The 12,587-nt window shown below is 37.0% G+C and overlaps 1 protein-coding gene across 1 annotated transcript in view; it reads left to right on the top strand.

Annotated features, from left to right (window-relative positions):
* Positions 1-12,587, top strand: part of Lyst (lysosomal trafficking regulator) — a 289,805-nt gene that overhangs the window by 219,494 nt on the left and 57,724 nt on the right. Inside the window, exons 37-40 of the mRNA XM_023700860.1 lie at positions 1,327-1,479; positions 4,369-4,613; positions 8,939-9,005; positions 10,325-10,481. Of these exons, the coding sequence (XP_023556628.1) occupies positions 1,327-1,479; positions 4,369-4,613; positions 8,939-9,005; positions 10,325-10,481 (622 nt within the window). The remainder of the gene's footprint in view (positions 1-1,326; positions 1,480-4,368; positions 4,614-8,938; positions 9,006-10,324; positions 10,482-12,587) is intronic.

Genomic DNA, 12,587 nt, shown 5'->3' with positions numbered 1-12,587 from the left:
CATAATATGATAAAAAAACATTTAAAAATTAGATTGTATTTTAAAAATAGGATAAAGAATTCTATACTTCTCATGTTTGCACATAAGTACAAAAATCTCACCATATATAACCTTGAAGCAGGACCCTCCCACAATATTCCTTTTCCTGTCTCTTGCTTTCATTCACAACCCTCTTCTTCTTGAACATCTACCTACCCGGCAAATTCCTCTTTCTTTTTCACTCTGGGATTTTATTTCCCTTATTTGCTTGCAAGATCCACATTTTTTTTTTCAGAACCGGGAATTGAACTCAGGCCCTTGTGCTTGCCAGGGAAGCGCTTATTCCACTGAGACATCTCCCTGGCCCCTACAAGATCCACATTGCATGTAAAAGATTTGCTTAGCAAATGAAGCTAACCTGAAGAGGTTACCTTGAGTACGAATAGGACATTCTCACAAATTAATGCTATAGAGACAAGGAAGAGATCAGTGATTGCCAAGGGTTTGGAGGAGGGAGAGATGAATAGGTAAAGTACAGAGGGTTTAGGGCCAGTAAAACTATTTTGTATGATATTATAACAGGAGGATACATATCATTATACATTTTTCAAAACCCACAGAATGCACAACACCAAGTATGAATCCTAAAATAAACTGGGAATTTTAGGTAAAAGATAATATATCAAGCTAAGGCAGGAAGATCATAAGTCTCTAATAGATTAGAGAGAGACCGTCTCAAAAACTGTATAATAATATATCTCAACATTGGTTCCTCAAGTATAACAAATAGTCAACACCAAATGCAAGAAATTAATAATTGGGAAACTGGGCCAGCCAGATAGCTCAGCAGACTAAAGCGCCTACTTAGGCAGGTGCCATCCCCGGGGTGTGCTGAGAAGGGCAAATGAGACTGGGCATGGTAGCATGCCTGAAATCCCAGCACTTGGGAGACAGAAAACAGGAGGATCACTACGAATCCAATCTGTATAGTGAGACCCTGTAGACCTTGTACTAAATATATTAAAATAATAATAATAATAATAATAATAGGGAAACTGAGTATGATGGACAAGGGGACATAATACATAGGAACTGTCTGTAATAGCTGTTCAGTTTTCTATAAACCTAAAACTGGCCCCCAAAAAGTCTTAATTTTTTTATTGCTAGATTTCACCTAATATTCAAAATGTTTTATACTGGGGAGGTTTTCAAGTAATCTTACCACCATTTTGCCAACAAAAGAATGGCTTGTTTTTTTGTTTCATTTGGATATTTTTTAAAAATCTAAAATTAAAATATTTACATTTGATATAAAGCAAGTGCTTTTATCTATTTCCTTTGTTTTAGAGCCTTCAGGGAGAGTTAGAACCAGCATCATTTTCCTGGACATATGAAGAAATTAAAGAAGTTCATAAGCGTTGGTGGCAACTGCGAGATAATGCTGTAGAAATCTTTTTAACAAATGGTAGAACCCTCCTGTTAGCATTTGATAATACTAAGGTAAATTCAACATGATATATGTAGTATGTATGTACATATATATTGCTTGATTATGTAACAAGTGTAATTCTGTTTATTATATGAAGGTGTTTTACTTAAACTTTAATTCACTGCCTTAGAAATAAAATAAAAATAGCCTTTTTACTCCTAACAACCATTTGGTTGTGTGAAGATTCATTTTCAGCTACCATAATTGTGCTACATTTGGATTCCGCCAAAATCTGAACCAAATAATTCTAATTATTTGGAGTGCACCAGATAATTTTGAACTTGCCTGGTGCTCTAGTAGAGTCCATCTTTGACAACATGTATGTACACACAGACACACACCCTATCCCTTCAGTTAAAACTTCTCTACTTCTTTCATAGAAAGCTTCTCAGGGAAAGTTGTACATGCTGCCTTGGGTTCCTGCCCACAACTCTTGAAGGGCTCATAGAATGCTATCTCCTTACCACCAGGGCCACCAGGCGTCCGTATTGTGAAGCCCTATCTGTGGCCATATTCCATGCTCCTTATTCCTATCAGCAGCACTTGCTACTGCTGATTAAACTGCTTCTCTATAAGAACTTGCCTTGTCTGTTCTTTTTGGTTACTACTTTCTCTCAGTTCTTCTATTATTTGTCCATCTCTCCCATGGGCCTCTGAAGCAACATTCCTTAGAGCTCTCGCTCATACTCTTGTGTTTTTAAAATGCCATCTGTATCATAACATCTTATAACTTTATACCAAACCTTTCCCCTGAATGCTAGCTCCTCAATTGGCATCTTCATTTTGGAAGTTTGCTATTTGGCTTCTCAAAAGTAACACATACAAAACTAGACCTTGTCTCCCCACCATCCCTGCCAAATCTCCTAGTTCTCCATCTCAAGAAACAACTTCATCTTACTGATGCCCAGGCCCAAAACCATGAGATTTCTCTAAACCTAGTCCATTTCATTTCTTTTATCTGCACACATACTCCATCCGAATGCAGAGCCTTCAGGGAGAGTTAGAACCAGCATCATTTTCCTGGACATATGAAGAAATTAAAGAAATTCATAAGCGTTGGTTGCAACACTTATGAATCTGATGGCTCCCACCATCCTATCGGAGCTACTCTCATCTCCTGCCTAAATCATTTCCTAGCTGGCCTCCCACTGCTTACATACATGCCCCTTGCACTGTTTCAGTGCAACACAAGTGAATGTGGATCATGCTGTTTTGCTCAAAACCCTCCAGTCACTTCTTATGTCACGCAGTTAAGGCCAAAACCATTACAATGGCGGGATAAAACCCTAGGTACCTTGTTCTTTTCCTCTCTAACTTCGTCTTTTACCATTCTCTCCCTCACTTCTTCTGTTCCAGCCATGGCAATTTTCTTTTTTTAAATTATGTCAGACATACTGATACTTTAGAGTCTGCACTTTCTGCTTTTTGAAATGCCTTTCCCCTTAGAAATCTAGCGACTCACTTCCTCACTTTTTCAAGTTCCCTGATCATGTCTTCTCTTCAGACCTGTCTAGATAATATCTTGCACTATCTTCTAGATAATACTTGCACTATCTTCCTGAGCCTGACTATGAAAAATATAGTCCAAAAACAAACAAACATAGTCCTGTGGCCCCTAGCCATCCATATCTCCTTTTCTAGTTGTTTTTCTCCATAAGACTGGTTAGCATCCAGCATTGTCTGGATCTCCCAATAGAATATCCAGATTTGGCTTTGTTAAGTGCTATATAATCAGTACCAGGAACATGACTGGTATGTAAGTGTTCAGTAAGTACTTGTTGAATGAGTGAATAATGCTTCCTTTTCCTTCCAGAGTTTGATACATAGTCTATCGTAAATTCTATTCGCGGGCCAGGGAGATAGCTCAGTGGAATAAGTGCTTACTTGTCAAGCACAAGGCCTTGAGTTCAATCCCTGGTACAATAAATAAATAAATAAATAAATAAATAAATAAATAAATAAATAATCTATTGTGTTTACCTTAGCTTCAGTATTTGGTAGCCTTCAGATTTTGGCTACAGGTTTGGGTTATTAAACTTGTTCCATAACCACAGCTTAATTTTCTCATTCTTGTAATTTTCTTTTAGTCCTGTCTTTCACTGTCCACACCTGTGTGTGACTCTGTACTGTGCCTGAGCATATACACATTTAAGATGAGTGTTTCAAGTCTGTTTTTAGCAAAAACTTGTCTTCTTTTGTTCATTTATTACCAGTTACATAATTACTTTAGAAGAATCAGTCCTCTTTTTTGTGAGAAAACTTTTGTTAATATCTAGAAGAGAGTTTATATTTTTTTTCAACTGACAGTGTAAATTTAAGTTTTTACATGGGATATTTAATTTAATTTTTTTTTAGGTACCGAGAATTGAACTCAGGACCTTGTGCTTGCCAGGCAAGCACTGTGCCACTGAGCTATATCCCCAGCCCTTTAATTCATATAAGATAACTATTACCCCATTATTATAGCTAGAACTGTAGCATAAAGGGTTAGTAGGAACACAGACCAAGTCTGTCCTTATCTAGTTAAGTCTTCCAATACAGAAGATATGCTCTTTCTACTACACCGTAACACATTTATCTAGAAGAAAATTCTTTTTTTTCTTCATTGATTTTTTTGTATCTATATAGAGGTGACTTTTGTGCATAAGTTTTCCTTAGAAACTATAGATAGGATAATCTTGCTATAGATTTCTTCAGTTGCAAAACACAGCAGCCAAGAGCACAACTTCAGGAAAAGTCCTACCTTGACTCTCAGTTCTCCACCAGATACTATAATTACATTTGGCAAAAGTATTTTCTTAGAAGACTTGAGGTTAATAACCTATTTATAATATCATCATTCTCTGAAGAAAAGTGTCAGTGACTCCAAAAATAATAGCTGGATTTCTTTCCCCTTTTAGGTTCGTGATGATGTGTACCATAGTATTCTTACAAATAACCTCCCAAATCTTCTGGAATATGGTAACATTACTGCTCTGACAAACCTGTGGTATACTGGACAAATCACTAATTTTGAATATTTGACTCACTTAAATAAACATGCTGGCCGATCCTTCAATGATCTCATGCAGTACCCAGTATTCCCGTTTATACTTGCTGACTATGTTAGTGAGACACTTGACCTCAATGATCCATCAATTTATAGGTAAGTAAAGACATCATCATCTTTGGTTTCATAGTTTATCATTGAAGTTTTTGTTATGAAACATTTTAAGCATGCCAAAAAATGGAATGATTATATAATGAACTTCCATATGCCCATAAAATTTGCATCATCTTTTTTTTCCTGCTCACCAGACATGGTAGCACATATCTATAATCCCAGCACTTGGGAGGCTGAAGCAGGAGTATCACCTTGAGTTTGAGGTCAGCCTGGGCTACATAAGCGAATTCAAGGCCACCCTGCACTAAATAGCAGACCCTGTCTCAGAAAAAAAAAAAAAGTCCTTCCCTGTTTATTTCAAAGAATTTACTATAATGCATCCCTTCTGAGTTTTACATCTGTGTCTCTTTTTAAAACATAGATCATTTCTGGCTGGAGAGATAGCTCAGTAGTTAAGCACCTGCCTAACAAGTATAAGGACTTGGGTTTGATCCCCAGTACCACATGCCATGCTGGCCCCAGAACCCTAGGCATGCTGTGTTGGCCAATGAAACCAGGCTTGGTGGCACGCACCTGTAATCCCAGTGCTGGGGAGGCTGAGACAGGAGGATCACTATGCATTTGAGCTGTGTGGCAACACCCTGTGCCAAATAAATAAATAAATAATTTAAAAGATTTTTTAAAAGTAGAACATTTCTTATATAGCTATGATGCTGTTATCACATCTAAGAAAATTCCATAATTTCATCTAATATCTAGTTCATTTTTATATGTTCCCTGATTATCTTAAAGATGTGATTTTAGGGCCAACCAAACAGCTCAGCAGACTAAAACGCCTGCTTAGACAGGTGCAGGGGCCGGAGTTCGATCCCCAGAGTGCCGTGTTGGCCCCACTCCCGGGGCAGGCTGAGACAGCGACTGAGTCTGGGCATTGTGGCACACACCTGAAATCCCAGCACTTGGGAGGCTGAAAATAGGAGGATCACTCCAAGTCTGATCTGTGTAATGAGGCCCTGTAGTTCCTGTACTAAAATACATTTTTTAAAAAGATGTTTTTATAATTCGTTGGGTTGAATCTAGTTCTTGTTGTCTTATAAATCATTAATTGTTGTCTGTAGATTTCTAGTATATTTATAGAAAATACACATCTAAAATAGCCTTTAATTTTTATTATATAGATTTTATTTCCTGTTGATCTTAACTTGTTAAGAAAAAAATGTCATTCAATTTGTTCCTCTAGCCTCTGTATTTCCTAGAAAAATGGAAATTAGTTCCAAAGACTTGATTAAATTCAAGTTCAACTTTATGTGGGCAAGAATATATTGTACATGCTTGTGTAAGCTTTATATGACACCACAGGGGCCCCTGCGATCCCACCCTGAGCTGCTTAGATGGATTTGTGAATTCCAACTGGCATTGAACTTTTTCTAATGATGCTATCTACTGTTAATACTTGCTTGGATCACTTTACTTCACTGGGGGCTTTAAAATGGCAGTTACTTATCTCTCCTTTCTCATAAATTTATTAGAAAAAACATATAAGATGAGCCTAATATATTTTGTGTCAGAGAACAAGGAAACAAATATAATCTTATCAAGAGGACGCAGAAGCCAATTGAAATGGCTCATACTACCAAATATAGGACAGTCTGAAAAGCAAAAAAAAAAAAAACAAAAAAGATACTAGTTCATGAAGCACATTGAAATAAAAATATGTATAAATTTTTAGTCATACAGGTTGAGTATCACTTATCCAAATGCTTGGGACCTAGAGTACAGGTTTTCAGATCTAATCTTTGCATAGACTTTACCAGTTCAGTATTCTTAATCCAAAAGTCTGAAAACCAAATTATGCTTCGAAACCTAGAAATTTTGGCACACAGTGTTTAAAAATATCTCAAATTAGGTACTTCTTGGATTTCAGATCTTTACTATTGGTTTACCCTACTATTTAAAATACTAAAATAAAAATAAAAAATAAAAGGCCCATTTTATTGGTCCTATTTAAGGTAAGTTACTATGATTAGAGTTTATTACTTTGAGATTTGAGAAATAAAGAATCAAACATTCTCCTTTTCCTGAATGAAATGTATTTTATAGTAACCAAATAATCATGGTTGACAAGAGAATATTTTATTTTCTTACTTTGAAAACATAGGGCAGGCCTGATAGCTCAGAGGACTAAAACCCCCACTTAGGCAGAGTGCAGCGGCTGGGGCTTGATCTCCAGTTGCCATGCTGGCCCCACCTGCGGGACACACTGAGACAGGGATTGAGACTGGGCGTGGTGGCACACACCTGTTATCCTAGCACTTAGGAGGCTGAAAACGGGAGGGTCACTCTGAATCAGATCCTGTCCTAACTATACAAAGAAAGAGAAAGAAAGAAAGAAAAAAAGACAGACAGACAGACAGACAGACAGACAGACAGACAGACAGAGACAGACAGACATTCTCTTCTTTAGTTTAAAGAAAAATTGATTCCAAGGCTGGTGAGATAGCTCAGCAGACTAAGCACCAGCTTAGGCAAGTGCAGGCATGGGGATTTAATTCTGGGCGCCAACTGCTGTAACAGCACTCCCCACCCCCACCCCACCCCACTCCCAGCACTCCCCACCCCCACCCCACTCCCTAGCCCTACCCACCAATGTTATCCCCCATTCCCCATCCCTCCACCCCCACCACCCAACACACTGAGCCTGTAATGGATTCTGGGCATGGTGGCATATGCCTTTAATCCCAGCACTAGGGAGGCTGAAAACAGGAGGATCACTACGGGTCTGAGCTGCGTAGTGAGACCCTGCACCCAAATAAATAAATAAATGAAAAATTGACTCCAAATATTCCACTTGTGTATTAACATTTTAATTATAACTGCCTACTTCAGATAGGCCTTGTTTTAGGCATTTCATAAGAAATCAGTTTCCATTGAATGTATTTGTCAATTTAAAAAAAAGCAAATGGCACATAGTTTCTGTTTTAGGCATTCTACACACTGCTGTTAGACATTTAAACATCATCTATACATTTTTGATATGAATAAGATATGGTCTTTATGGAAGACAACTTAATGATATATTTTTAAAGAACTCTTAAAATGTGCATACTCTTTAGCAATTCAGTTTTTGGGGATTTTTCTTAGGAAATACTGTAAGATATGTGCTCTACCAAAATGTTCTCATGTAAGTTTCATGTTTGTCTGCTTACTGGCACTGTGTGTAAAGGTTTAGCTGTCAGTGTAGTCTTCACATCATTGCTAAAAGCATCTAAAATTTAGAAATAACCTACCTACATGCCCAACGCTAGGTTTCAGTAAATTGCTATATGTCACAGCCATTAAAATAATGTTATGGAAATGTATGTTGTGGACAGGATAAACTGATTTTTTTATGTATTTAATTTGCTAAACTGTAATTTCTACTTTTTCAGCCACATCTATTAATATAATTTGTATTCTGCAGTACTATTCACAGCATTTATAAAAAATTATATGCCAAAGTCTTCCTATTTTGAGATGTGAATTTATATCCTTTTTTTTTTTTTTTTTTTTTGGCAGAACCGGGGATTGAACTCAGACCCTTGTGCTTGTCAGGGAAGCACTTATTCTACTGAGCCATCTCCCCGGCCCCTATGTCTATTCTATAAAACTGTTTCTACTTCTTTGGTTTTACTTGTTGTTGAGACAGTGTCTAGCTGTGTTCCCAGGCTGGTGTAGAACTTCTGGGCACAAGTGGTCCTCCCAGCATCGTTTCCCAGGTCGCTGGGACTGCAGTCATGAACCACCGCCTGGGCTCTGTTTTGGGTTCTTTAGTGTAAACTGCAGTGGCAGCATGTTTACATGCACATGTGAGAACCTTGCATCACTGTCTAATTAGATAGCAAAACACACACTCTCATTTGAAGTATGTATTATTTCGTCAGTTTTTACTAAGTAGGCTAATAATTAAATAGCATCTTCTCATGATCATAATTTCTGTCCAGATTTTCCTTTAACTGTTAGATGGAGATATAGAGTCTACAAAATGGGGACAAGAACTTTCAGGGCTTGAGTGGAATCAGCCACTCTAAGCAGCATCCGTTGTGATTCCAGAGGAAGCTGCATATGTAGGGGGAGAAGCTCTTCTTGTTCAGGTTACTTGAGTCAGGATTCCTACTGTTGGTGCAAGTCTATGGGAAAATTCTACCATAACTGCTTATTAAATCTTAATTTTGAATGGTGGCTGTTAGTTATAAATCAGTGTGTTACAAGCATTAAAGTCAGGACCACACATTTTGCTGATCACTTATTTCCTCAGAATGCAGACATAGGTAGCTTCATCCTGTCAGTATCAAATGATTTTATTTTTTCCTGTCATCCTTCCTTTATAGAAACCTCTCTAAGCCTATTGCTGTGCAGTATAAAGAAAAAGAAGATCGTTATGTGGACACATACAAGGTAGTTATAATTTCTACTAAGACTTTGATAAAAAAAATGGAGTTTTGTTTTATAGATTTGTGCTCTTCTTAATCTTAAACTTATAATATTGATTTTTCTATTTTTCATTTCCTTGTACTTTGACAGATAACTAGAAATGATATGAAATTAAATTTATTTTCTGCCTTAATTCTCTGAAAACACCTCAGAGATTTAAAAGAATAGCCTTTTGGTATAAACTGAAAACTAATAACACATTACATTATTTGTTTACGCAAATATATAGTAATTATATTTCTTTTAAAAATCGCAAAGACTTTCAAGGACCTGCTGTTTGTATCCCCTCCTGCTATTTATACAATAATAGTAACACATATCTTATGTACCATAATCCTTAGTAGTTATATGCAGAACATTTATATTGGTTTATTAATACAAATTTACTATATTTTAAGTTTACTAAATCAAAATGAATGTCTTGTTTCTATGAAAATAACATTATTGAAATTCTATTGGAAATTCAAAAAATTCTCTTTTGCCACACATAACATTCTTCACAACAGTGTTAAGCAGAAGCAGCTAAAACAATTTAATCATATGTACCACCTTATTTTTTTATTTCATAGTTCCGGAAACATCTCTCAAAGAATCTTATACTGACATTGTTTGATTCTTTTGTGTTGTTGTTTGAAAATAGGGCAGTAAGTGAGAGTCAAAAGTGGCTATTGAAAATTCACTACTGAATTCACTATTGAAAGTTGTTATTAGAGCCAAACAGAAGCCATGGAAGATGAGCACAGTGACAGATGTTAAATCTTAGCTTTACTTCCTACTTTATGATGGAAGGATAGGAATAATAAAAGTCACTACATTCTTTTAATCTTTTATATAGCTATGCTGTAAAACAGTCATAAAATATTATATTAATATTGTTTACATGTAGTATCTTTACACTTCTGTTGTATTTCCACTTCTAGGGAAATGTTTCTTTAAATAACATAGCATTGTGTGCTGCAACTGTCTTTTAAAACACAGGTGCTTCTGGTGATTGGAACAGCTCCCATTATTTGAGTGCTTGATGACCTTAGATATTATGAGCTGGAGTGCTTTGAGTGAGGCTGCAGAGCAGGAATGTTTTGTGAGGACAGAGTGCAGGGCAGAATAAGTGCAGGCCTCAGAGAAGACTCCTAAACACTGGAGTCTCAGACACGAGTAACATGGGAAGCCATGGAGAATGGCATCAAAAGGGTGATAGAGAAGGATAGAAGAGGAAACCTGCATTTTTTCAGCATTGCATCAAATGCACAGTCATAAATTCTCTCTGATTCTGAATCCCTCAGTACTTGGAGGAGGAGTACCGCAAAGGAGCCAGGGAAGATGACCCCATGCCTCCCGTGCAGCCCTATCACTATGGTTCCCACTACTCCAACAGTGGCACTGTGCTACACTTCCTGGTCAGGATGCCTCCCTTCACCAAAATGTTTTTAGCTTATCAAGGTAAGAATGTTTCCTGCCCCCAAAATCATGTTTGCTCAGGACAACAAAAAAACTTGACTGGCTTCTCAAGAACTTAATAAGAATAACCAAACACAGGAAAAAGAATTCCACTCACTTGTTCATTGACATTCTCCTCAAAAAAGCTGTGCTAAGTGAAGGTTTCTTGCTCGTGTCTCAATTTTATCTCCCAATTAAAAAGATCTAAATATATAAACATGCAACTCCCCTTTTAACATTTTTTAAACCTTTTAAAATTTAAAGTACAATTCACAAATCATAAATTTTACTCTTTTAAATTGTATGCAGTTCACTTTGTAAAGCTTTCATTCTCATACTTATTTCATCACCTAAGTCACCTTGGAACCTATGTATATTATATTTACAAAGGATACATTATTGTAATTTATTATAGGGTACTATGTTATTGTCTTTCCCTATAGCTAAGTGGTAAAAGTTTTGAAAGCCACACTAGCACCTTCACTGTAACAATTGCCTGGGTAATAATCATCTACCTCTGTTGGATATGGTGGTTGTACTCCTGTAATTCCAGCACTGTGGGAAGCTGAAGGAGGATTGCAAGTTCAAGCCCAGGAGCAAAGGCCCTGGCTTCAATGCCTTATTAGTCAGCTTTCTTATCACTGGGACAAAATACTTGACATTCACAACTTAAAGGAGACTGGTACAGCAATTAACCACTAGGAAGAATGTATGCAATGTGTTAATTATGGAAGCTGTCCTACCAATTTGGTTTGAAACTGTCTCATTGCTATTTGTTTCTCAATAAAATTATGGGGGGGGGGGAAGGAGACTGGTTCAGTTTGGCTCCTGGTTTAGAGTTTCAGTCCATGGTCAGCTGGCTCCAAGGCAGAGATGACATGGTGGAAGAAAATGACAGAGGAAAGCTGCCCACCTCGCACAGCCAGGAAACAGGGAAGTATCCTGCCTCTTCCAGCCAGACCTTAGCACATTCAACATGAACTCATGAGTGGATCTAAAGAATATAGCACCCCCATGACCCAAAACCCCACTTCTAAATGCATGAGACTTTGGGGGGATATTTTAGATCCTGAATCATAACAAATCTCCAGGTCTGAAAAGTCATTGTCATCATTGTCTTAATCTTCCTCCTCTTCTTCCTCTATTGTTCTTCTTTCTTCCTCCTTTTACTCTTCCTCCCCTCTTCTTCCTTTTCCTCTTCGTCCTACTCTTCCTCCCCTTCCCCCCACCTTGGCATTTTGAGTTGCAGCCTGCAGGCCTAAGGATGACTTAGGAGTGAATTTATTGATTTGTATGCAAGCAGGGACACAGTCCTGTCACTTTCTAATGAGAATTGGCATATTCACTGTTTAGTTGGCCCCCATAATTCTTTGGGAAATCATTGTCCACTCATGTATTCAACCCTTGAAGACTTCTTTTATTCTTATTCATGTATTCATGTACAATCTCTTGAAGGAATGGATTTGTATTCTCAGCTTCATCTATAAAGGGACTTTTTTATACTTGTCCCTTGAAAGGTACACAGAATAAATAGTGCACATGAGAGCCATTCAGATATTTTAAGATTGTTGCCCTTTTCTGCATCTAAGCCTTGTTTTCCTTTGACTAATTATCCCTTGTTAGTTTAACATCAGATGAAGAGCTGCTTGTATGCATGACCCTAATCCGACTGTTTCAAAGACTACTAAAAGATAAATGAGATTGTTCTGTACTTCATGATTAGTGTTCATAACCCACATTGAAAGTCATCCTTGTTTTCTTTAGCTTCCAAACGTGTCATTATTCTGAAGACATTTCTGGACATATTCTGATTTTTTTCCATAATTTTATAGAGAAACAAATAGCAATGAGACAGTTTCAAACCAAATTGGTAGGACAGTTTCAATAATTGACACATTACATATATTCTTCCTAGTGGTTAATTGCTGTACAAGATGTGGACATGATATCCTATTTACAAACACCATTAGAACAAATCCCTCTATTCATTGAGAGAATGTAACTATATATGTATCCTAACCACTTTGAATACACAGATACAAAATGGACATTCATCTGTATCCCCTTTTTTTGTTAAGTTCCATTATTTGAATATTATATGTGTGTAAA

Source organism: Octodon degus, unplaced genomic scaffold, assembly GCF_000260255.1.
Source record: "Octodon degus isolate 3935 unplaced genomic scaffold, OctDeg1.0 scaffold00127, whole genome shotgun sequence".
Classification (NCBI taxonomy): Eukaryota; Metazoa; Chordata; class Mammalia; order Rodentia; family Octodontidae; genus Octodon; species Octodon degus.
The sequence above is the reverse complement of the archived record's forward strand: the minus strand, read 5'-3'. Positions and strand labels throughout refer to the sequence as shown.